At 42.0% G+C, this 26,338-nt stretch overlaps 1 protein-coding gene across 1 annotated transcript; it reads right to left on the bottom strand.

The window, feature by feature from the left end:
• Window positions 1–779: 779 nt before the first annotated feature.
• HSD17B14 (hydroxysteroid 17-beta dehydrogenase 14) lies at window positions 780–24,762 on the bottom strand. Its single transcript, XM_087713853.1, has 9 exons — window positions 24,594–24,762; window positions 21,569–21,613; window positions 19,381–19,481; window positions 17,564–17,630; window positions 15,246–15,337; window positions 9,903–10,007; window positions 9,239–9,306; window positions 5,386–5,482; window positions 780–2,523 (listed from the first exon to the last, which is right to left on the bottom strand). The coding sequence occupies exons 1-9, from the start codon at window positions 24,679–24,681 to the stop codon at window positions 2,359–2,361; spliced, it is 828 nt and encodes a 275-aa protein (XP_087569979.1). The 5' UTR covers window positions 24,682–24,762; the 3' UTR covers window positions 780–2,358.
• Window positions 24,763–26,338: the final 1,576 nt, after the last annotated feature.

Below are 26,338 nucleotides of genomic sequence, written 5' to 3'. Positions count from 1 at the left end.
CTTTAAACATTGTGCCATCATACCAGTTCTTCATTATGATAATACAGGTAGTCCTTGACTTATGACCACAACTGAGCCCAACATTTCTGTTGTTAAGCAAGGCATTTACTTTTTTAGTGCTGTTGTAATTTGAACAGTCACTAAGTGAACTGTTGTCAAGGACTACTTGTGACAGGAGTAATCATTTGTTTTAATCAACCATCATATTCTTCCATCATCTATTACTCTTTAGTGTTACATCTTAATTATTTGCTCTCTGAAGGTTGATAAACCCTCTGCCAATGAAAATAGAGCTCGGGAGGCCCGCCTGCTAAGGGAGAGTATCTGGATGAGGCCTTCCCAAGCTCTGTTTTTGCTGACAGGGGGTTGCAGGAGGCAGTCGCAGCCAAAAACTGAGCTTGGGAGGCCATTTTCACTGGCAGAGCACTTGGGCCACCACCCCACCCCACCTGACATGAGTGACATCGAGCTGGCCATGCCCCCTCCCCTGCCCCGCTCCCCAAGTCAAACACAATTTGATGAGGCCCTCAATGAAATTGAGTTTGACACCCTTGCTCTAGAGGTTTTGGACATTCACTTCCATGGACTTTGCCATTGCTCATGTTGTTTAAGCTAATGGGAAATAAGGTCTAAACATCCATAGATTGCCTACTGGGCCAAGGCAGTTGGGATTCAGCTCCTCCCCAAATTGAATATGTAGGCCTATTTTACAGACATCCTTGGAGGATTAAAGAAAAGGACCAAGATTAATATTTTTGGAAAAAGACAGGAACAAAATGTTGATGGCGATAATATTTTTTTAAAATTTGTATGCAAACACCAGAACCAGCCAAGGCAAATATAGGCTCCACTTTGTCTACATGTTAATCCCGAGGAACAATGATTGATAAGGCATTTCATGGTCAGGGAATCAGAAGGGGCCAGTTAAACATTTTCACGCTTAACAAAGCAAGCTTTAAAAAAAAATCAGATTTAGCCTCAAGGTCTAGTTCACCTTAGGCACAACTGTGTGAAAAACAGGTCTGTGCTGTTATCAAAGGCTTAATTTGGAATGTTCACTGGAGCTGAACTCAGAATTCGTTTTTATTGTTAAGGTCAGGATTTGTGCAGTTTCTGTTCACAATGTAGTTATTTGAATTTGAGAGAGGGAGGGCGGTCCCTGAAGTTGCAGTGCCTTTATCTGGCGGGCATCACCAAGGGGAAGACTGATGAAAAGTAACATAAAGATGGAGTTTAAAATGACCTTCCGTGACAAATTTCTTCTCCAAGTTCAAGATGAGCAATTCTGAACTACTTTAACATTAGGATATTAATATCAGGAGCACCTCATAAGGTGAGGCAGTGAGATTGAAGGTAAGGTGGAGTTAATATTTTCAGCTCAATTCTTAGATTTGCAGGGGGGGACAGATGGACAGAGAGGGAGTTAATTAAAAACAGATTATTTATGCTCCCCAATTTTTGACTAATCTTATTTTGAGTCTTTTTTTTTTTTAACCTTCTCCCAAGTCACACTGCCAACCATCAGTTAGTACAATTAATCAGTGGAACGACTTGCTTCCAGAAGTTGTGAATGCTCCAGCACTGGAAGTTTTTAAGAAGAGATTCGACAACCATTTGTCTGAAGTGGCATAAGGTTTCCTGCTTGAGCAGTAGGGTTAGACTGCAAGACCTCCAAGGTCCCTTCCATCTCTGTTGTTCTGTTATCAGTATTTTGATGTTGAATTCTGGTAGGCCAGAGGGACGAAAAGGATTAGAGAATCAGAGACTGAATAAGCACACAAGTTGGCAATTCTTTTAGGTCCATAGTTTTCAGGAGACTGAAGTGGTGATGATTTCCCCTCCATTGCAACATATTACTATTTCAGCCCTGTACATAATTTCATACATTCACACACCCACCCCGCTTTTCCCTCCCCTCAAGCAGCCAATTGCAACCTTCAGTGAAAATTTGGCAAGCAGGACCTTTTGGCTTCTTGCCATTAAGATATCCTACTGGTCATGCCATCATGCCAATCAATGGGAAAGTGGGTGCGCTCCTCATTTTGGCATGCAACGCCTTTCCGTGCTGAGGACCAGCTGTTCTGCCAATGAATTATTGCTGCCTATCACACAAAGGCAAGGCAGAAAGCTTTCTGGGGTGAGAAAAGATAAAGTCTCTTCATTTTTTGTGGTGGATTAGAATTCATTAAAACCTCAACAGGTCCCAGAGCGCTTGTGAATACAGTATTTTTTACTACCACAAATCAATGCAGCAGTGGAACTGTTCCACTTCACTTTCACGAAGCCAGCAGAGAATGGAACTCGAATAGATCTCCCAATGTGAGTTTGTAATTTGCCAAAATTGACAGCTGGCTCTTGCTAGCTGTCAAAACCAGAACTGGGGTCTTGGTGGCTCTTCCTCCCGTAGCCAAGTTCAGCTCCGCCACTGAGGAAAAGGTTGATCCCTGTGCAAAACGTGGCATCTGAAGCGAGGAAGAGAGCCGCTTTTGCACACTCTGCTGGAGTCCCCATCCGTCCCATAAGCTGCAATCACAACAGAGAAGAGAAAGAGGGAAAGATGGACTCTGCCCAAGGAGGTACATACACTGCCCCAATACATTTATCTTTACCCATGAATCTTGGGCCATTATTGAATAAAAAACAAAGATCCCAGAACTCAGGGTTCTGTGATGAACTCATCATAATTCAATAACCCCAATCACAGGCTCCAAAACATTCCACACATTTCTCTCCTTCTACCTGCTAGTGTCAAGCGCCAGGGAAATCAGCAGATCCAGGCAGTTCCAAAGGGTGTAAAGATTTATTGCAAGTTAAGCTCTCTGCAAGAATCTGAATAATGGTCAAAGCAATTTGGCAGCAGATAAGAGTCAAAGGAATTCAAGTTGGGCTGGACTTAAGTGTCTTGTGGGCACAAAGAAACTCATGACTGATGATGAATTTGACCCTTCCCTTCAGCTCAGCCTGGCCATCTTCTACATCTAGAGTCTATCTGTGAATTAAAGGTGAAGTGCAGGTGATCCTTGACTTACAACAGTTCATGCAGTGACCATTCAAAATTACAATGGCACTGAAAAAATGACTTATGACAATTTTTCACACTTATGACCGTTGCAACATCCCCATGGTCACGTGATCAAAATTCAGGTGCCTGGCAACTGGTTCATATTTAGGACGGTTACAATGTCAAGTGATCAGCTTTCACAACCTTCCAACAACAAAGTCAACGGGAAGTTCAGAATCACTTAACCACCATGTTACTAAGTTAACAAATGCAATGATTCACTTAACAACTGTGGCAACAAAAGTCATAAAATGGGGCAAACTCACTTAACAAATGTTTCCCTTAGCAACATAAATGTTGGGATCAACTGTAGTCATAACTCGAGGACTACCTAAACCAGAAGAGTTTACCATCATCTTTACAGATTGACTTACACCAGTTCACTTAGTGACCGTTCAAAATTACAACAGCACTGAAAAAAGCACTTATGACCATTTTTCAGACTTACGACCATTGCCGCATCCCCATGGTTACATGATTTACATCCAGATGCTTGACAACTGATTCACATTTATGACGGTTGCAGTGTCCCAGGGTCATGTGATCCCCTTTTGTGACTTTCTGACAAGTAAGGTCAGCGGGGAAACCAGATATACGGGGTTACTAATTTAACAACTGCAGTGATTCACTTAGCAAATATGGCAAGAAAAGTGATAAAATGGGGTAAAACTCACCTAACAAATTTCTCACTTAGCAACATAAATTTTGGGCTCAATTGTTGTATGTTGAATATTACCTGTATTTCCAAGCATGATAAAGTCTCACGAAAATGTTTAAAAAAATAAAAATAGATAACTGCAGTTTATAATTTGGTTTGTCCTCGGCCCATTAAAGCCAAAAACAAATGGATCCTAGAAATCCTGCGGCCCAGAAGTTGATGTTTTTATTCCAGTTTCCAATCTTTGTGGAAGTTGGAGAGAGGTAGGTGGATCAACTTTTCTTTCATTGTTCTATGATGGCATATCACCCCAATCAACAACTTAAAAAGCCACCTGCAATCAGGTGCCACATACCGTGTGCCATACACCTTCCCTTCCCCCCCCCCCGCAAAGGGTGAAAATCTGGTTGCATCTTATATACTGAATACAGCATTTTTGGCCTACTGAAACCCTGCTCCCTTTATGCTCCTGAAGAGGGCAAAAAAATGAGCAAAAAATGGGCCGTTTTTGCTCATTTTTGCCCTTCCTCAGCCTGCAGGAGCATTCTACAACTCCCAAAGCTCTGCATGCCCCCCCCCCTTCTTTTTTTTTTTTGCAAAAAACGTGTGCAGAGGGTTTGGGAGGCCTGCAGAGTGCAAAAACTTTTTAAAAAATTTACCTCTTCAAAGTCATGGTGCATCTTATACTCTGGTGCATTTTATACTCCAAAAATACGGTAAATATTATGCATAGAGTCCCCCAAAGCACTCATTCTGGTAAGATGGAGGTTCGCTGAGGGTGGGGGTCCATCACAAGTCCGAAAGCTCACAAGACTAAACCTCTGGTCCCGGTGACCGACACCAATTGGTTTTTGATAAATAGCTGTTTTGTGATTCATTTCACTGTGGAAATTTTCGAATTAAGGCCCACTTGGGAAAGTGCTGCGAACATGCCCCTTAAATTAACTCCTCAACTTAAAATTAATGGAAACCCCAAGTTAGAAAGTCAGGCTAAGAAAGAGTTCCATTTGGCTCACCAGAGAGACTTTCAAAGTTTCTCCATGGCAAAGGAAGCAACTAAGCTAAGATAATATATGCAGGTATCAGGGGTGGGTTCCTGCCAGTTCTAACCTCTTCTATAGAAGAGGTTCCACAAATCTACAGTGCCGTTTAGAACCGGTTTCAGCTCCCTCCCTCTGCCCGTCCACACATCATCAAGATGAAGAGCGAGAGGAGGAATTCTGGGAGTTGAAGTCCACAAGTCTTAAAGCTGTCAAGTTTGAACACCTTGGGTTTGTTTTTTTTCTAAACGGTTAGGGGTGCAAGAGTCTTGAACTTGACAGCTTTAAGACTTACCTGCTTCAAATGCCAGAGTTTCTGAGCCAACATTTTGGTTGCTAAGCAAGAAGATTGTTAAGTGAGTTTCACCACATTTACAAATTGGCCATGCCCACCCAGTCACATGGCCAGTAAGCCACTCCCACAAAGCAGGCCACACCTACAGAAGAGGTTCTAAAAAAATTGAAACCCACCACTGGCAGGTATCCTTAATTTGCACTATGCAAGAATCTTGCTGTTCTGGCCGGAAGTGCTTTGCTTGTGTTTTCACAATGTTTATATATGGACCTCTGAAATATTATCTAAATTGTCCAACCGCACATTCCCCATTTTCCCATCATGCACTTGCCTGAGCATCTTCGCCTTCCTTGATCAATGCCTCTGCACTGGTTGCCTGGCTTGCAAGCTTTTCCCATCCGGGAGTCCAAATATTGCTGGGTGAGATGCTGGAATTCCAATGGTTAGAGAGTGCTGATGAGAAAACATTGTGCAAGAGTAAACTGATCTACTTCTATGCAACTCCCCCCCCCCCCCCCACAATTCCATAATTTTTATAAATGTAACCTCATTAAATTAAAATTGCCTTACTTATGCTGGTGCAGAGATTGGCAGCACAGCATTTATGAATACCAGAGCATCTATCACCCCCCAAACAGCTACCCCATAAATTCTGAGCATAATTCAAAATCAACTCTCTTCCAAAATATTTAAGAATATCATGGGCCTATCAAATATCATGCAGTGATATTAGTCCTATATTAAAATGATAAAATCTCATGAAACTTCTGTATTTAATTGGAACGCAAACTCTACTGATTTACACTGTTCCCTCTAAGGTGCGCGCGTGCGCGGCCGCGCACATGGAAAGAAATCCCCGCGCAGAAGTTTCTAACTGCCGCGCAGAGATTTCTACCAAAGCAAACGTGGGGAAGTCCTTTGCAGGCGGCTAGAACTGGCCTCCCGCAAAGGACCTCCCCAGTCTTGTTTTGATGAGCCGCCAGTCCTCTTGCTTCTTCTCCTTCATCAGCAAAGCTCCCGCTGGCTTCCCGGCCCATGGCAGTGGTGCCTCTCCCTCCACGCGGAGCACCTGAGCTGGCTCCCGCGTTATCCCTCCCCCTTCCTCCTCTGCCGTGCTTTTGAGGCCGCGGGACTAGTAGGAAAGCGGCGGAGGTGGAGGCGACAGCAGGGGTAACCCAGAGCCCAGCTGACTCCACCTCAGCTGGGCTCTGGGTTACCCCTGCCGCTGCCTCCACCTCCGCCGCTTTCCTACTAGCTCCCGCGGCCTCAAAAGCACAGCAGAGGAGGAAGGGGGAGGGATAACGCGGGAGCCAGCTCAGGGGCTCCGCGTGGAGGGAGTGGCACCACTGCCATGGGCGGAGGCGCCAGCGGGAGCTTTGCTGGTGAAAGAGAAGAAGCAAGAGGACTGGCGGCTTTGAAATGCAACCCCCTGGTCCCGCCGGCCGCGGATTTGATTCGGCGTAAGTGGGGGCCGAACACATGCTGAGCCGACTTTGCGCAGTGAGGCGGAGTAATTAAACCCCCCCCCCCAAAGAACGTGTGTGTGTGTGTGTGTGTGTGTGTGAGAGAGAGAGAGAGAGAGAGAGAATTGGATCAAAATTGGTGGCCAAAGGAGTGGAGGGAGGGAGGGAGGGAAGGAAGGAAGGAAGGGAGGGAGGAAGGAAGCCCTGCCCCCTGTGAAAAAAACTGAAGATGGAGCAGTGAATGAATAAACCATAAAAGCAACAAACAGTTAATGCGTAAGTAAGCTGAGGAGCAAGTTCTCAACTAAGGAAGCAATATAAGAAAGAAATATAAAAAGCTCAATATGCCAAAACACTTATTTTAGTCTTCATTTAATTACTTGTATTGTAGTCTGATGTAACATCTTTTTAAAGTTAACGTTAGTTAGAAAATATAGGGTACAAAACTTAAATAATAAATAGCAGTAGACTTATATACCGCTTCATAGGGCTTTAAGCCCTCTCTAAGCGGTTTTACAGAGTCAGCATATTGCCTCCAACAACAATCCGGGTCCTCATTTTACCCACCTCGTAAGGATGGAAGGCTGAGTCAACCCTGAGCCGGTGAGATTTGAACCGCTGAACTGCTGATCTAGCAGTCAGCTGAAGTAGCCTGCAGTGCTGCATTTAACCACCGCGCCACCTTGGCTCTAAAAAAATTGTACATTCATTTTGAAAAATAAATGCAATACTTGATTAATTTCATATCTTTATTTAAAATAGTTTTGGCATGGCATATGATTTTATTGACTCAGTTGGAAATGATGTGGATGTTGTATCTGATTCTGAGGTATATATATTCTTAAGTAACATAACATATAGCATATTGTCCAAACTTGCTAGACTATTTAATTGATCTTACTACTTTAAAGGGGGAGAGTTTCATGATAAATTATTTTATTACATTTATGTTGCATTTATATATTATATTTATTACATTTATATTCCACATTATATATTTGTATTGTTATTTTAGTGTATATTGTCAATTTCGATAGATATTATATTGATATATCAATACTGATTTTAATCATACTAAATAACAATTACTGCTATTATTTATCAGCATTACATATTTACAGTTTTTAATATCGAGTTAGTCGTATTTTAGAATAATAGCGTTATCTTTTAATAGGATAATTGGCAAAATCTAATTCACATGTGATGGGGGTTGCATTCCAAAGGAATGTGAGAGGACAGGTTGCCTGCAAAATGCCAGGACCCAGGCCAGGACCCTGTTGGTGCCATGTCTCTCTCTAGCCAGTCTAACAATCTAAAAGCTGAGCAGAGAGCCTTTTTTTTTTCAGGGTGAGCGGAAAAGTATAGTCTTTGAGTGGCACTTTTCATGCCTGGCATTCATCAGGCTGAAACCTCGCTAGCAATCGGCGCTTGACGCTTGGTATGTTGCGCAAATGTCCAGCAGACGTGACAGCAGTTCAAACTGTGGCTCTCTTAGGTGCTCAGGCATGAAACTGTGCCGCTCAAACACTATACTTTTCCGCTTACACTGAAAAAAAATTAGAGGGAACATTGCTGATTTACTCTCAAGTAGCTTAACTGTGCCCTCAATAAAATGAAGCTTCTTGGCTGATGTTTTAAAAGCTAAATTAGCAACCAGGAAATCCTTGTAAACTAGATTGGGTTAGTAAAAAGAATGCAGGTAGTCCTCCACTTACAACTACAATTGAGCCCAAAATTTCTGTTGCTGAACAAGACAGTTGTTAAGTGAATTTTGCCTCATTTTACAATCTTTCTTGCCATAGTTATTAAGTGAATCACTGCAGTTATTAAGTTAGTATCACTGTTGTTAAATTAATCTGGCTTCTCCATTGACTTTGTTTGTCCAAAGGTCGTGAAAAGTGATCCCATGAACCTGGGATGCTGCAACTATCATAGTCAGTTGCCAAGCCTCCGAATTTTGCTCATGTGGCCATGGGGATGCTGCAATGGTCGTAGGTTTGAAAAATTGGCCATAAGTCACTTTTTTTTTAAAGATCACTAAACGAATTGTTGTAAGTCAAGGACTACTGGTATATTTTAGAAAAACAAACTAGCAAACCACTTCTGCAATCTTTCCAGAAAAGGTTCTGTATTGTTTAAAACACAATCTGTCTGTCTATCTAATTTCTCCTTCTCAACTCTTATCATATTTCTCTATCATCTCTCTGTGTGTCTTATATCTGTCCACCCATCCACTCATCCACCCACCCACCCACCCACCCACCCACCCATCCCAACAGTAAGGATGGAATTAATGTCTGAATGGAACTACTGATCGCTTTTCTATGTTGCCTTTCTGTTAAGGAATTAGTCCCTGAATTCAGCAGCATATTCAGACTTCTCTATGAATACAACCTTGATGAGACATAGATGACTGAAGTGAGGGAACAGCTGGCTTTTTTCTAACAAAGGCCGCATCTCCTTGAAGTAACCTATTGAGAACTAAAGGTCTGATGCTAAGGACTGCACAAAATCAGCAGAAGTGGCATAGACCAAAGGGTTGCAGGTTGTCTATCCCAGCAGGAAATAAAAAGTCTTTAATGTTGTTTTGGATAGAGAAACCATTAACAAATGATTTTTCTCCTCAAAACAACATTAGGGAACTCTTTTTTTTCCTCTTAAACTCTTGAACTTGATATTGAACCAGGGTGTTTATAGGCCGATTCACAGCAACCACATTACCTGTTGACTCTGACACCATATTGGCTCTCATCTATAGCCATAGCTTTAGTCATCGCAACCACAGCACCCTGCAAATTGAAAGCATTGAAAAGTTATAAAGGCAATCAGCAACTTGACTAAGCTACAATTTCTCTCCTGCCTATCAGGCCAACTTTTCATGTCATTAGCTTCCATCTGCAGTACAACCTCCATCAAAGCAGGATTTGATAGAAAAGTTGATTCATTCTCACTCTGTCTTTTCCTCCCTCCCCCCCCTTCCTTATTATTAATCATCAAATAGCCTTAGGAAGCCCTGATTCCAACACTCAGTTGCTGATAAGCTGAAAGTAAGAGTCCTTCAGTTAATTAAGTAGCTCTAGTCCTTAAAATGAATTTGTAGTGTTATTAAATTCTTAGGCAATTTAACTTTCCTGGAATTGGAAGCTTTATATCTTGCCATTAGGGCAAAAAAGCTCCACCATGCTACGACATGGAAAGCTCTTCTGGCCATTTAAACAAAATTATCAAAATCAAAGAAATAAATCCAACTGGTGCCTACAACTCTGGAGAGCAGCTTGATACAGAGAAATGAGCAAAAATATTTTCATTGGGAAAGATTTTATGACTGGACAATTATAGAGGAGAAAATAGGCCTATATGACTGGAACATTTTGATTTGGATTACCTTGGTTGCCACATATGGTACAGCTAACTTTTGTCCAAAGTGACCAACGAGGCTCGCAATGTTAATGATGTTTCCATTGGTTTTCCGGAGGTAGGGCAGTGCAAACTGTTAACAGCCAAATGAAGAAAAATCAAGAATTACGATAAGAAGGTGTATCAACTCTGGACATTTATTTAGTATTGATTCAACTGAAATCTTTTTTATTTTATTTTAGCCACAATAAAAGTAATTATGTTTAGCCATTCCTTAAGTAATCACAAAGGGATACACAAGGAAAGGGAATAGAGAGCAGGAAAGGGGCTGGATGGTGGTGGATGGTTCAGTGAACTAGATGTATAGAAAAAGTTCTTGCTTGAAGCTGAGTAGCAAATGCCATTTTTTCTCCCACCAACCTACCTCCAACCACCAAGTCAAGTATGACACCCTCATTCAAATCCTTTTGGCACCTAAGAAATCCATACCGCCCTTTACTCTGATAATGAAAGTGTGGTAACAACATCAGCAACTAACAATTTTCTACTCAATTATGATGCTCAAGATCATCTTCTCAAGGCAGTTCCTCCCTCTATCTTATGGTAGAGATGGCCCTCAGTGGAATTGTAAAAAATATTTTGTCCTAGTCATACTCTTTTCTTCCTTAATTGTACTATCTCCAAAACAGGCAAATAACATTGACCCCATCCGCTCCAGAAATTGTCATTACTGTATTTGCAAAAGTGGAGTTTAAGTTTAAGTTTATTTATAGGCCGCCCAATCCCGGAGGACTCCGGGTGGCTTACAGAGAGGGGAAAGAAAAAATAAAATAAAATAAAATAGACAAGTTAAAAACAACACAGGTACATTCATTTCAGTCGGGGCTGGACCTCAACGGTGAGGTCAACAGCCCCAGGCCTGCCGGAACAGCCAGGTCTTGACAGCTTTTCTGAAGGCCATGAGAGTGGGTGAGGTCCGGATTTCTGGGGGTAGTTCGTTCCAAAGGATCGGGGCAGCCACAGAGAAGGCTCTCCTCCGGGGAGCCGCCAGCCGACATTGGCTGGCTGACGGCATCTGAAGGAGGCCCACCCTGTGTGGGTGGGAGTGTGGCAGTAGGCAGTCTCGCAGGTATGCTGGTCCTAAGCAATGCAGGGCTTTAAAGGTAATAACCAACACTTTGAATTGCATCCGGAGACCAATAGGTAGCCAGTGCAGCTCGCAGAGGATAGGTACACTCACGCGGCTGCATTCTGGACTAATTGCAGTCTCCGAATGCTTTTCAAGGGTAGCCCCATGTAGAGTGCATTGCAGTAATCGAGCCTTGAGGTGACTAGGGCGTGAGTGACGGTCTGGAGTTCCTCCCGATCCAAGTAGGGCCGCAATTGATGCACCAGGCGAACCTGGGCAAAGGCTCCCCTGGTCACAGCCGACAGATGATGTTCTAGTGTCAGCTGTGAATCCAGGAGGACCCCCAAATTGCGTGCCCTCTCTGAGGGGTGTAAATTTTCGCCCCCCAGAATCAATGATGGACTATCTGGGCTGTCCTTCGGGGGGAACATCCATAGCGACTCAGTCTTGTCAGGATTGAGCACGAGTTTGTTTTCCCCCATCCAGACCCTAACAGCCTCCAGGCACCGGCACATCACATCCTCCGCTACACTGAGCTGGCACGGGGCAGAGAAATATAATTGTGTATCATCAGCATACTGATGATACTTAACCCCGTGCTGTCGAATGATCTCATCCAGTGGCTTCATGTAGATGTTAAATAGGAGGGGGGACAAGACCGAACCCTGCGGCACCCCATATTTAAGGGACCTAGGGGTCGATCTCTGTCGCCCGACCAACATCGACTACGACCTGTCAGAGAGGTAAGAGGAGAACCACCGTAGAACGGTGCCTCCCACTCCCACCTCCTCTAACCGTCGCAGAAGGATACCATGGTTGATGGTATCGAAAGCCATTGAGTGGTCAAGAAGCACCAGGATAGAGGAATGTCCTCTATCCTTGGCCTGCCAGAGATCATCGGCCAGCGCGACCAAAGCTATATCCAGGCCTGAAGCCAGACTGAAAGGAGTCTAGATAATCTGCTTCATTCAAGGTCCATCGGAATTGAAGCGCCACCACCTTCTCAACAACCTTTCCCAGAAAAGGAAGGTTGGAGACAGGACGATAGTTCATAAGAATAGCTGGGTCCAGAGAAGGCTTCTTAAGGAGGGGCCTTACCACCGCTTCCTTAAGTGGCTGTGGGAAAGACCCCTCCTGTAAAGATGCGTTCGTATTCATCTGGAGCCAGCCTCGTGTTACCTCCCTGCTGGTTGAGACCAGCCAGGAGGGGCACAGGTCCAATAAACAGGTAGAGGCACTCATCGCTCCCATGGCCTTGTCCATTTCCTCAGGGGTGACAAACTCGAACTCATCCCAGCAAATCTAACTAAGACCCTCCCTCAGCATCTCAGCTGGTGCTGCCCAAGTAGAGTCCAGGTCCGTCGGAATCTAAGTGATTTTATCCAACAGAAACTGAACAAACTCCTCAGCTCTTCCCTGCAGGGGTTCCCCCGCTTCCTCACCTTTTAGGAGGGAGCGGGTCACCCTAAACAGGGCGGCTGGGCGGGATTCTGCGGATGCAATAAGAGCGGAAAAATATGTACATTTTGCCGCCCGTATCGCCACTAAATAAGCCCTAATAAAGGCTCTTAATAGTGTTCGGTCAGATTCGAAAAACACAGAGGCGTTTTTCCCTTCCTTCAATCCCCCAGAAGCACTCTGCTGGCTTCAGCAGCGCTGGGGGAAGGGGAAAATGTGCCCATTTTTGTGAAAAATGGCCCATTTTCTGCAAAAATTGGGACATTTTTGCCTTCCTCCAGCCCTGCTGAAGCCTGCAGAGTGCCCTTGGGGGCTGGGAAGGACAAAACCCTTTTTTTCTTACTTACCTCTTCAAAATCTTAGTGTGTCTTATATACCGGTGCGTCTTATAATCCGACAAATATGGTTAAGTAGGGGTACATAAGAAAGCTACAGTGCCAATAAAGATTTTGCTCAGTATTTCCCCATAATTGTCAGTGGTTCACGAAGACTGTTCTCAGTTCCCAATTTTTCTTAGGGCACAAGGATTTCCAGATGCATTGAGACTACGATTCCCAAGATCCCAAGCCAGCAAGGGTGTTTTTAATCATTGTAAAGCCAATACTACTGAAAAGTGCCAGTATAAAGAAGGAGACTTTTAACAAAATAAGATGCAGTTGAAACTTGGGCTCTTTCATTTACAAAAAAAAAAAAAAAGATACCTCATCATGGATCTGAAGCAATTCCCCAGAAAAGCTGCTGAAAAAGCATTCCACCTTCAAACATGATCTTGAAATAATTTCAATCCCTCTCTCCACTCATCCCAAGGGAAACATCTCAGAGGAAATGTGGATTTTACATGCAAAGTAGAGACAGATTTGATCTCTAGGGAGGACAACAGGATCCCGTAACCATGGAAACGCAGATGCTGATTAGAACCAATCTCCAAAGCCTTGGAGGAGGGGGGGGCGGCTCTTCAGAAGATATGAAATTGAGACTTTCAATGGGATATTTGGGTAAAATGTAAATGCATGAGCCATGGTAGCACAGTGATTAGAGTGCAGTACTGCAGGCTGCCTGCAATTTGGCAGATCGAATCTCACCAGGCTCAAGGGTGACTCAGCCTTCCATCCTTCTGAGGTCAGTAAAATGAGGACCCAGATTGTTAGGGGCAGAATGCTGGCTCTGTAAATCACTTAGAGAGGGCTGTAAAAGCACTGTGAAGCAGTATGTAAGTCTAAGTGCTATTGCTATTGGAGAGTAGCCTATTATACTGAAATCTCATTTAATGGACTAATTGGATGGGCTGGCTACTGAGGAAAGGTTGCTGAATTGGAGCATTTATTTTCATAAATGCCATCTGGCATAATAATGTAACGATACTAATAATATTGTCACCTGTGTACTGTATACAGGTGAATTCAAATGAACAAACGAAAAAAGTAACAAATTGTCTGTATAAAGATGTAAATCACAGTGGTAATGGAAGTGGTACATGCAAAGCTAGTTACACTGAGCTCTGATTAAGAAGATCCTTTGCATGTAATCTTTTTTTTACATTTGAACTTCAGTGAAATCATTATTTGGGGCCTGTCCCCTCCTACCATATCTGCCTTGGAACGTGGCTCATGGTACCCTATCTAAAGCCTGCTTTGCTTTTAACCCAGAAATTGTGCACCCTTAACAGGAGTTACCGTATTTTTCGGAGTATAAGATGCACCAAGATTTTGAATAGGCAAATTAAAAAAGAAAAAAAGTTTTTGCACTCTGCAAACCTCCCCAAAATGGTGTCGTGCGCATGCGTGCCCCCCCTCCCGCAGGTAGTCCTCAATTTATAACAGTTCATTTAGTGACCATTCAAAGTTACAATGGCACTGAAAAAAGTGGCTTATGACCATTTTTCGCAGCATCTCTGTGGTGGTCACATGATCAAAATTCAAATACTTGGCAACTGAGTCAAATTTATGAGTGTTGCAGTGGCCGGAGTCATATGATTCCCTTTTGCGCCCTTCTGAGAAGTAAAGTCAATGGAGAAGCCAGGTTCACCTAACAACTGTGTTACTAAACAACTGCATTGATTCACTCAACAACTTAGCAAGAAAAGTTGTAAAAGGGGGCAACGTTTTTACTTTAAAACTGTTTCACTCAGCAACAGAAATTTTGGGCTCAATTGCGATCGTTAAGTCGAGGACTAACTGTATTGTGTTCATACGACCTCACGGCCCAAACGAAAGAACAGGTCATAGAAGGAAGTAGACTGTTCTTTCCACTTTGACTGGTCCATTTCCTCACTAGGGAGAATATAGATAGAAATCTAGGCAAGAAGAAAGAAAGCTGAGGTGGCGCAGTGGTTAGGGTGCAGTACTGCAGGCCACTTCAGCTGACTGTTATCTGCAGTTCAGCGGTTCTAATCTCACCGGCTCAAGGTTGACTCAGCCTTCCATCCTTCCAAGGTGGGTGAAATGAGGACCCAGACTGTGGGGGCAATATGCCGACTCTGTAAACCGCTTAGAGAGGGCTGAAAGCCCTATGAAGCGGTATATAAGTCTAACTGCTATTGCTAAGTCCCATCGAGGGTTCTGTATTGCTATCACTCCAAAACTCTGCACCAATCCTTGTTTTACAACTGCAGGGTAAGGAATAAAATGTACACAATAGCAGTGTGGTAAAAAGCCATCTTGTATGCATGTGTTGTGCATTTTGTGCATATAGAATAACATGTAATAATTAATATTAATTATAATATATCTAATTAAGATATAGGTGTGTGTGTGTGTGTTTGTGTGTGTGTATCTGAAAAGCTACCTTGGCCATTAAGAAACCACTGACAACGTTGAGGTCCATGAGACTGCGGAATTCTTGGGCAGATACATCATCGATTCTTTGATCGGGAGGATCTGTTTGGCAGAGAAAGAAAGAAAAGATATTGCATAAATCTATATATATTGCCTTCCTGCTCGCTGGTGGGCGTATTTTGCTTTTCTAGCACTGTAAATGTCCTTATTCCAAATTAATCCTGAGGATCATGCGTCACCTAGATCAGTTTATGCACCAAATAAAGTCATGCTTAATCAACCTTGTCAATGTTCTCTGTCTTGTTTTTCCAAGGTGATGATGACTAGGGAGAACCAATTCAATTGGTTCAAATGGTTAATTACATTCTCTGTCTCTCCAACAATCTCACAAGGTTGCTATGGAGATAAAATTGGAGAGACTTTCATAGGGTCATGGAAGTTGTAATCTAACACATGGGGGGGTGTCAGGTTGAGGAAAGTAATCTATCCCCGCTCATAAAAATCAACAGATACCTTTGCAGAAATCTACAGGGACTCAATGTGATAAAAGCAACCTCAAACAAATTAGAAACAATTGAAAAAAACACGTTAAAATAAATGAGGGTGGAGATTGATCTCCGAGCCTATGGGTTGGTTTCCGAATATTTCTTTCCAGGCTAGGTAACATCTTCGCGGAGTTTAGGGGAAACAATGTTCTTCTGTTTATACGGTCTTTGTGGGGTTAGCAGGTCTTGTGATGGGGAAGTCTAAGCCCCAGAGCTCACTGTAACAGCATTGCCAAAAAAGCATTAAGAGTTGTTAACCTAATTTTGCGAAGCTTCTTCCCAGTAACATTATATTGCAGACTAGAGCATACAAAACCTTTGCCAGACCAATTCTCGAATACAGCTCCTCTGCCTGGAATCCACACTGTATATTGGACATTAATGCAATCGAGCGAGTCCAGAGGTATTTCACGAGAAGAGTACTCCATTCCTCTGCTCACAATAGAATACCTTATGCCACCTGGTTTGAAATTTTGGGTTAGGACAACCTAGAACTATGCCGATTAAGGTCTGACCTAAACGTAGTACACAAAATTGTCTGCCACAACGTCCCACCTATCAGTGACTACTTCAATCGCAATAATACACAGGCAAACAATAGATACAAACTCAAGGTAAACCGCTCCAAACTCGATTGCAGAACATGCGATTTCAGCAACAGAGTGGTCAACGCCTGGAATGCACTAGCCAACTCTGTTGATACATCCTCAAACCCCCATAACTTGGTTCCACCACAAAAGCGCGTAGGACAAAATCGCGCTCGACAAAAGCGCGCTGTGACGTCATCACAGCGCGACGAAAAAGTTCGAAAAATGTAAAAATAAAGCGAAAACCTTACCCTAAGCCCACCAAACCTAACCCTAAACCTAACTCTTAACCTAACCCTAAACCTAACCCTAAACCTAACCCTAAACCTAACCGTTAAAGTAACGAAAAACCTAACGCTAACCCTTAACCTAACCCTAACGCTAACGCTAACGCTCTAAAGCTAACCCTAACCCTTAACCTAACCCTAACCCTAACCCTAAACCTAACCCTTACCTTTATGTGAATCGGCTTGCTTTAATTTAATTTTTATTAATTTTTATTTGAATTTTTCGATCTTTTTCGTCGCGCTGTGATGATGTCAAAGGCACGATTTTGTCGATCGCGCTTTTGTCGTCCGCGCTTTTGACGGGTCACGCATAACTTTACTTTAAACCAGAATCACTGGGGGATTCTGGGAGTTGAAGTCCACAGGACTTAAAAGTTGCCAAGGTTGAGAAACACTGCTTTAAATTGTCTAGTATGGACTTCACCCCATTACTAAGAGGTCTGTAAGGGGGTGTGCATAAGCACACCAGCATGCCTCCCCCCCTGTCCCATTGTCCCAGTTTATTCCTACCCATTTCCTGTGTTCATGTCCATATTTATTCTTATACTTGTTATCTCGTACATGTTTGACAAACTAAACAAATAAAATAAATAAATAAAATCGCATCAGGTGAGGGGCTTGTGATGGATCTTGTGACCTCCCCATCACAAGACTTACTGATGACACAAACAGAGGAACACTGACACTGACATCCCCTAAACTCTCCTGAAGATGTTACCTGGCCTGCTAACAAAATGTTGGGAAACCAGCCCTCAAACTCGGAGAATGAACTTCCACCCTCCTCCTCCTCCTGAGCTACAGATATTCGCCACCATCACATACATAAGAATATTGTCAGGATTAGTGGGATAAGTAACAACATTTTAAATGGTTAGCAAGACAGGCCCAATCGTTTTGGAAATAACTCACGCCCGCCAGCATTGTTCACCAGGCAATCTAGTTGTCCATACTGTCCTATGGTCACCGACACTAATCTCTGTAGAGAAGGTACAGGGTAAAAAAAAGAAAGATTTCAGGGATGGTAGAGGTGGCGCAGTGGTTAGACTGCAGTACTGCAGGCTAATTCTGCCCACTGCCAGCAATTTGTTCCTCAGTGGCTCAAGATTAACTCATCTTTCCATCCTTCCAAGATTGGTAAAATGAGGACATAGACTGTTGTGGGCAAAATGCTGACTCTGTAAACTGCTTAGAGAGGGCTGTAAAGTACTATGAAGCAGTATATAAGTCTTATTGCTATGTGGAAGAAGATCAAGAGGAGAATCAAATTATTTGGCTCTTTGCGAGTTGCAACCTTCTTAAACAGCCATGTCCAAGCATAAACTTTTCTAAAAGTTTTTTTAAAAAAATATGAACATTCCATCTTCTCTTAAACTGTGTCATCTGGGTACAAATATCTCTGTGCGATAACCATCAGAATTTACAACATCATTCACTACATTGATATTAATTCTCTGAACTTACAATTATAGTGTAGTGAACAATTGAGCATAGTAAACATTCATTTTTCCCTCTTAACGTATCCTCTAATAAGAATAAAATAATATTAAACATAATAATCATAATTCTAACATGATTTTATGTGATTAAATAATTCCCATATCACATAATATTCAGTTTGCTTTCTCCTTAATTGCCAGCCTTAATCTGTTCATTTCTGCACATTCTAATATTTTCCTAATCACATAAAAGCATAAACATTTGTTATCCATATGAGATATGTGGACAGTTGGCAGCTACTGCAGAAGTAATGGTGGAGGGTAGATTTAGGGAAATTTTCCAATTTTTAAGGCAGTGTAGGCCGTGAAGCTGTGATACAGCCATCTTTCTGAAGCGAAGTAGGTACACATCTACACAATATCAGTATTTGGATGGGAACCATGTGGGAAACCTGAGATGATAATGGCAGGTAGATATGTAAGCAGCTAGGCAGGAATCACATGCATGCATTTGCACAAATAAAGACTAAAGAAAGGATATTCAACCAATGAGAACTGGGAAATGTTTGCCATCTTACCTATTTCCTCCATAGCTGTTATTCAGAGAAATGTTGTCCCCAAAGTTGTCTATAGATCATGAATTGCTATTGTTAACTTCACTAACGCTTGTTCTGCACGTTTACCCAAAAATCTGGGTAGTAGTGTTTATATACATGACCCTTTGAGCTAGCCCTGCACTAGGATTCCGCAATACACAAAATTGTAAGTTTTTTTTAACTACTATTTGTTGAAGAAGCTAGACAAGGCTTCTTTACTCACAATACAAAGCCAGAAGCCGCAATTTACAAATCCCACTGATTGAGTTTGCATTTTATGCTAAATCAAAACCAAATTTGTCACATGAAGTTAGAGTGCAATGCATGAAATCCAGTGGTTGTCTTACAAACTACTTTCAACTCAGCATTATATCCAAAACAAACAATAAGGTGAAGAATTTTGGTTAGGGTTTCCCAACCTTGGCAACTTTAAGATGCCTGGACTTCATTCCCAGAATTCTCCAACCAACCATGCTGTCTGGGGTATTCTGGGAGTTGAACACCACACTTCCTTAAAGTCACTAAGGTTGGGAATTCTTGGATTTGCTGCATTTGCATTGGACTTCAGTGTGAGAAGTTACATTGCAGAAGCAATGAAAAAAATGCAGAAGTTCAAAAAAAAAAAAAACACCATAAGAAATAAGGATCTAGGAAAGAACCCATCCAGGAAGAGAAGTCCAGAAGTCCATCCTACCTTCATGTCTGCTTCACAGAGGACATCACAGACCACAAAACGACCTTCTCCAGATCCACCACCTTCTGCAAGTTCTCTCTCAAGAACTTTTCCTTTTTCTTCTGCAAAGAGATGCAAAGTGGGTTTAGTGCTCCCATAGGGGAATGGAAACGAAGGATAATTATTTTATCCCAAGTTATTTATACCTGGAGTCTTTAGCTGTCTCTGTAGTTCCAGCTGCGGTCCAAGTAAAATTAACAGGTGCACCACTCACACCTGAGAAATTGATTTCCACCATTATTAAAAAATGGTTTTAGAATACAGTGGGAATATATCTAGCTATTTCTAGTCAATTGAAGTTGGTAGTTTCAACAAATTTGAATAATTAAACAAAAAAAATGGGAGCTGCTAGTATTTCCATCTTGCCTCAAGATCTACTCATGAGTAGCATTCTCAAACAGCCCATTGTGATAAGGTTTGTCCATTTTAATGACAACTTACTATTAAGTTTATACCACTGACAAAACATTTTGCTAGATTGGTAAACATAATTGTTGTTATATGTTTTAAATCCACCGCCACAGACTTCTGCCTACTATTAAAGCTAGCCCAGCATTATGGCATTGAAAAAGCTATTTAAGCTACCATGGCAAATTGTCTACTGTACTTAATGAAGGAAGTAATCCAAATTACAGCAAGAAGAAAACGAAGGCTTAGAGCTAATTTACTAAGTTAGTGCTAGGTTTGGATCGATACCATCCTTCCTTCCTCCCTCCTTTCTTTCTTTCTTTCTTTCTTTCTTTCTTTCTTTCTTTCTTTCTTTCTTTCTTTCTTTCTTCCTTCCTTCCTTCCTTCCTTCCTTTCCTTTCCTTTCCTTTCCTTTCCAAGTCAGATAGATAACCTTACTTTATCTATCATTACACTGGGTAAATTTAGAAACAGTTTGATTAATTTAAAAAAAACCCTCCTTTTACGGCCCTATAATCCCATAATTTGGGGTAGATTCAGGGAGAGTGGATGGAGTTGATTTACTGTACGGATGCCCTTCCTGACACCACACAAAGTTCACAGCAGATATTTTCTCTTTGCACCCTGAGAGAGAAATATCTGTCGCTAACTGGAATTGAACTGTCAACCTTCTGAGTGGCAGGCAAGCATCTTCACCACTAGGCCACCACGCAAGCAATTTGATTCAATAGCAAAATAAAATAGTTAGTCAGAGCCAAAGTTAGCTTAGTGAGCCTTAGATGATAGGTCTGTGTGAGGAATACAGCACCAGGCAGGTTTAAACTGCTGCTCAATTGCAAAGATCATTATATATTTTGCTGTTCCTTTGGAAAGATCACACATCCCATTTTCCTAAATGAAAATCATCTCCCCAGGAAAATATTACATTTGTAGCAAGTAGGCATGCTTTTGTAGCAAGTAGACATGCTAGTGATTTAGTGGACATCTTATTTGAGAGACCACCTGCTGCCAATTACCTCCAACAGACCGATTAGATCCCACAGATTAGGCCTCCTCCGAATTCCATCCACTGGCCAATGCCGACTGGCGACCACCCGGAGGAGGGCCTTCTCTGTGGCTGCTCCGGCCCTTTGGAACGAGCTCCCCATGGAGATTCGGACCCTCACCACCCTCCAAGCTTTCCGCAAAGCCTTTAAAACCTGGCTGTTCCGACAGGCCTGGGGCTGATGAGTTCTTGTCCCCGCTCGAATGGTGTGGCTGTTGATTGTTTTTAAATTGTGGTATTGTTTTGTCCATGTCCCGTTTTTTTTTCCTATTTGTATCCCCTCCCCCCCCCCCCCTGACCTGGTTGTGAGCCGCCCTGAGTCCCTTCTGGGAATAGGGCGGCATAGAAATATAATAAATTCAATTCAATTCAATTCAATTATTTTTCTGGCCAGAAAATATTGGTTTTTCTCACTGCTTCCATTTTCTGCAAAGGTAGATTGCTGAATTCTAGCAAAGCTACAATTAGATACTTACCTTCTTTCATTTAAATATCTGAATGGGTCCCAAAGCACTATATGATTTTGATGGGTTTTATTAAAAAGGCATGTGCTACTATGAACTGCAGCTTGCTTCATTTGCATTTTTTTCCTTACAGGTTTTGCAACTTTCTATTGTCAACCTGATCAGCTAAACTGGCAGCAGGATTATAAATAATCAAATATAAAGCAAGGACAGCAGGAGTTCTAGGTCTCACCTTCTGATGCTGGTGCGCAGAAGACCACTTTGGCTCCATGATGAACTGGAAAGGAGAGGAAAAAAAACCAAGTGGAATATTTCAAAACAAAACCTAGTGACTTTATTCACCACATCATTTGATGAGGAATACAGGAATATGATATAGCAAGTTAGCAGGTAGTCCTTGACTTACAACCATTCATTTAGTGACCGTTTGAAGTAACATCAGCACTGAAAAAAAAGTGACTTATGTCTGGTCCTCACACTTGTGGCCATCACAGCATTCCCATGGTCATGTGATCAAAATTTGGGTGCTTGGCAACCGGCATATATTTATGATGGTTGCAGCATCCTGGGAATTATGTGATCATCATTTGCAACCTTACCTCTGGCTTCCAACAAGCAAAAGTCAATAGGAGAAGATGGATTTGCTTAACAGATCTCTGATTTATGTAACAACTGCAGTGATTCACTTCACCACCATGGGAAAAATGTTGCAAAATCAGGAATAACCCACTTAACAACCTTCTTCTTTAACAAAGGAAATTCTGGTCTTAATTGTTGACATAAATTGAGGACTGTTTCTATAATATTGGTTCCCTTCACCCAATAACAGCTTATGAGTATAGAAACCAGTGTTTTTCAACCCTGGAAACTTTTAACTTCTGGGAGTTGAAGACCACACATCTTAAAGTTGCCAAGGTTGACTATTGCTCCATTAGATTAGATTATTAGACTATTGGTCGATTAAATCAATATGGCCTGGAACGACTTGCTATAGTCCGAAAAGCATCTTTCATTACCTCCCAGATAAGTGGCAGCATTCAACTGACCTTCACTGATCTTGAAAAATAAGCTGGCTGTCAGGCCTGCAATTATATTCCTTTTAGAATCTTGGCCTGCTACACTTTCTCTTATTTCATTATGCTGTTTCAATACTAAGTTGATGGGAGGGGGGAATAGAAAGAGTAGAATTGTGGAATGTATTGTTTTCATTCTTTACTAGAAGCCAAGGTCATCTTTTGTCTCCTTACTTTGACACCTGACCGGAAGCAGCTGGGTGTGGATGCCAGTGTGGAAGAAGATTGGACCATGTGATGGATTGTGGTTGTGGGGACAAGACCATGAACTTTTAACTGGGTGGAATTCTGATGTCATTTCCAATATTGGGATTTCATAGCATAATGCCAAGATGTCTGCTTTATTAAATTGAAACTTTAAGGATCGTTTTGCCTTTGACTCTGATTTAATTCTACATGATACTTGGAACGCTGACACTGGCTGCATAACTTTGGGCCAGTCTCTATCTTTCAGTCCAACTCACCTTACAGGATTGTTGTTTTAGGAAAAATAGGAGGAGAAAGGAATATTGAGTATGTTCACTGCAAATAAAAATCTAATAAATAAATATTAAATATTGTAATTTAATAGCAATTTTTTGACGGTCCTTGGTAGTTGCATGTAAAATGTTAAGGGAGATTGCAGATTGAGTACACTTGTTTTATGGTAAACCTTTTTAATCTGCTAAAACTCCCAAAGTTCAATTGTCTCTCCATTCCATTTTAAGTTTCTATGAACTGGCTTGAGGGAGAATACTTATTTTTGAAGGCAGAAAAAGAAACCAATAATTTTAACTCACTTTCAGGCTATGGTGAAAAACTGGGAACAGAAACTCAACCAAAAGAAATGTCAAAGCTAATTCATTAAAATCTATCTCTACCCTTGAAATATGAAAAAGTTTGAAAATATAGATAGTCCTCAACTTACAATAGTTCATTTAGTGATCATTCGACGATACAGTGACATTGAAAAGTGACTTATGACCCTTTTTTCACACTTACAGCCATTGTTGCATCTCCATGGTCATGTGATCAAAATTCAGATGCTTGGCAACTGACTCATATTTGTGATGGTTGCAGTATCCTGAGGTCTTGTGATCTTTTGTGCTCTTCTGCCAAATCAATGGGGAAGCCAGATTCACTTAACAAATGTGTTACTAACTTAATTACTGCAGTGAAGCACTTAACTGTGCTAAGAAAGGTCATAAAACGGGACCAGATTCACTTAACAAATGTCTCACTTAGTGACAGAAATTTTGGGCTCAATTTAGGACTATCTGTACTATAAATATCCATATATGGAGAGAGAGAGTTTCCATCAATTTCTTAACAGAAATCCAGTTTTCTTAATATTTTGTTCCTCATTTAGTAGCATGTACACAATCTGTGTGCTCTTTACAAAGGCAGGATGTTGTTTCAGTCTGTTTCCTGATACCGCAGGCAGAATTTGTTTTGTTCTAGTGAAGTATTTCTCAACTTTGGCAACCTTAAGCTTTGTGGACTCCCAGAAGTTCCCAGCTGATTGAGCAACATTCAATCTAGCTACACTAGTAGTTAATCTTTGAAGAGAGGGGTTTAAGCTAAGAAGGCTGAACTCTGACATAAAAACTGATAATTTGGAAAAGTACACATTTCAAAGTCCTGCAGTTTACACACAACGGTTGGATTCACACAAAGCTCTAAACCCTCTGATTACAATAGACAGCCATGTTTCAGCCCAAAAATGATTCTTTAATTTTTCTTTTATAGCATCCTAAAAGGTTAAGGAATTTATATAAGGCTAAACTAAATGGCAATTATGTTCAGGTGTTGTCCCCAATAGCGGATGCTGGTGGGGGGGGTGGGGGGGTGGGGAGGTGGGGGGGAGGATTTCTTTGAATCTAGACATCTGAGCACATATGGAGGTCACCTCTTTGACTCCAAATTTGGTCTAGACCAGGCGTCTCCAACCTTGGCAACTTTAAGACTTGTGGACTTCAATTCCCAGAATTCATCAGCTGAGGAATTCTGGGAATTGAAGTCCACAAGTCTTAAAGTTGCCAAGCCTGGTCTAGACCCACCCCAGTTCAATACATTAACTTTGCGGCTAACGCTTCACGCAGAGGTTACACTAAAGATCCGAACTCCCCCGCCTACCTTTTTTTTTTCTTTTGTAAAATCTCCCTGCTCCTCTTCCCATTCCCCACTCCATCTCCCTAATCTCACCAAATTCTCTCACGATGCCTTCGCCAATGCCGCCGGTACCCCCCGTTACTATGACGACCTTGCCCGGGTACCGCTGCCCACTTGCCATTCCGGCTGCAATCGAAATCAATCCCGATTTACAAGCGAGCCAGAGCTAATCTTTGGACACAAAGTTTCAGCCTCCTGGGGTTTTCGACCTTTACGCATGCTCCTTCTCCAGCGGCATGCTGGGAAATTGAGTCTTTTTTTGTTTTCTGCTGTTTTCAGAAAACAGCAGGGGGGAGGAGGGGGGGGGAAACTATCATAATTCACTGCTCCGAAGCAGTAAGTGGAAATAAAACTGCAGTAATTTTATTTATTTCGTTATTTATGTGCAATCATACATTATAGTACAGAGTTAAAATATAAATATAAACAAAAGCCTGCTAGCCCTATGGAAAAAAAGGATGGTGTGGGCGGGGCGGGGGGGGGGACATAATAACTGTCTTCCAGTACCTGGGAGGCTGTCACAGAAGAGAGGAGATCGACTTATTCTCCAAAGCGCCAGAAGGCAGGACAAGAAGTAATGGGTAGAAGCTTGTTAAAGAGGAATCGAACCTAGAAGTAAAGAGAAACTTCCTGGCAATGGGAACAATTAATCAATGGAATAGCTGGCCTTCTGGAGTTGTGGATGCTCCATCACTGGAGGTTTTCAAAATTAGATTGGACAACCATTTGACTGGGATGGCTTAAGGTCCCCTTCCTTGAGCAGGAAGTTAGAATAGAAGACCTCCATGGTCCCTTTTCAGCCCTATGATTCTAGGTTCTATGCTTGCTGGGGAATTCTGGGAGTGGAAGTCCACACGTCTTAAAATGAGCACAATTGGGAAACACGCTCTAGACTAATTGTAATTTTATAACAGTCTTATAAAACTGGAGTTTCATGGGCCCCAGGTGTGCATTGATGTCTGCACTCAGGGACTTCCAGAAGATGCTACTAAATTGGAATCTTTATTATACCAGAGACATAATAAATGTAGACTGTACTGATTTCACCTTAATGAAACTCACATGAAAAGGGAGTGGAATTAGTTTAATTTTTCCCTGGCAATAGCTATCTTTTGGAATATGGCCTCCAGCATTCCATTCAAGGTTGAGCCCTGCCACTAACTCCCCAAAAGTTGTGTACTTCTGATTGTTGACATCATTACATCAAATATCAATGAAAATGAATTTAAAAAAAGAGAGGAGCTTCTTACTTGTACTTACCTGGTAAGTACAATCACCTGGAAAAAATATGAAAAGTCATTTCTCCTACTATATCCCTTGGCCTTCATCTCAAGCTTCAGTCTGTTGAATACATCATCCGTCCCCACTAAATTGTTTCCTTCATGATGTGGACCAGAGGAAGGATCTGCTGGCATCCTATTTCCCCATCTCCATTTTGCTGCCATTGAGTACATGAAAGGCTGAAAGAATCATGCCAATCATCTTCAGCATTGTTTTCAGTGGCTCTAGAAAAAGCAGTCAACACCTGGTGGTCCATGGACCCCTGGTGGTCCATGAGAAAATTTTGGTGGTCCGCTGAAAAATTATTTGCATTTTTTATATTGCACTAAATCTGGGGTCCTCAAACTACGTCCCCTGGGCCGGATATGTGCAATGAACATTTGTGTTGCTGCAGAGAGTCTCCCTCTTTTGGGTGTTTTTGTGTAGGTTGTGGGGGATGAAATTCCGACTTAGGTGCAAACTAATCTACTTCGGCCTCCTGGTGAGGGGCTTTGGGC

The sequence above is a fragment of the Thamnophis sirtalis genome, unplaced genomic scaffold, assembly GCF_051295495.1.
Source record: "Thamnophis sirtalis isolate CommonGarterSnake01/CBP01778 unplaced genomic scaffold, rThaSir2_p1.2 scaffold_4, whole genome shotgun sequence".
NCBI lineage: Eukaryota > Metazoa > Chordata > Lepidosauria > Squamata > Natricidae > Thamnophis > Thamnophis sirtalis.
This window is presented reverse-complemented; position numbering and strand designations above follow the sequence as displayed.

Bases quoted from the DNA above. Each gene is read 5' to 3' on its own strand.
- HSD17B14 (XM_087713853.1), bottom strand. From the start codon at position 24,681: ATGGCAAGTGGGCAGCGGTACCCGGGCAAGGTCGTCATAGTAACGGGG. The intron at 19,482-21,568 runs GTGAGACCTAGA...ATCTCTTTGCAG, and splicing joins CTGCGCACCAGCATCAGAAG to AAGAAAAAGGAAAAGTTCTT. The intron at 2,524-5,385 runs GCAAGTGCATGA...TTGTGATTGCAG, and splicing joins AGGAAGGCGAAGATGCTCAG to CTTATGGGACGGATGGGGAC.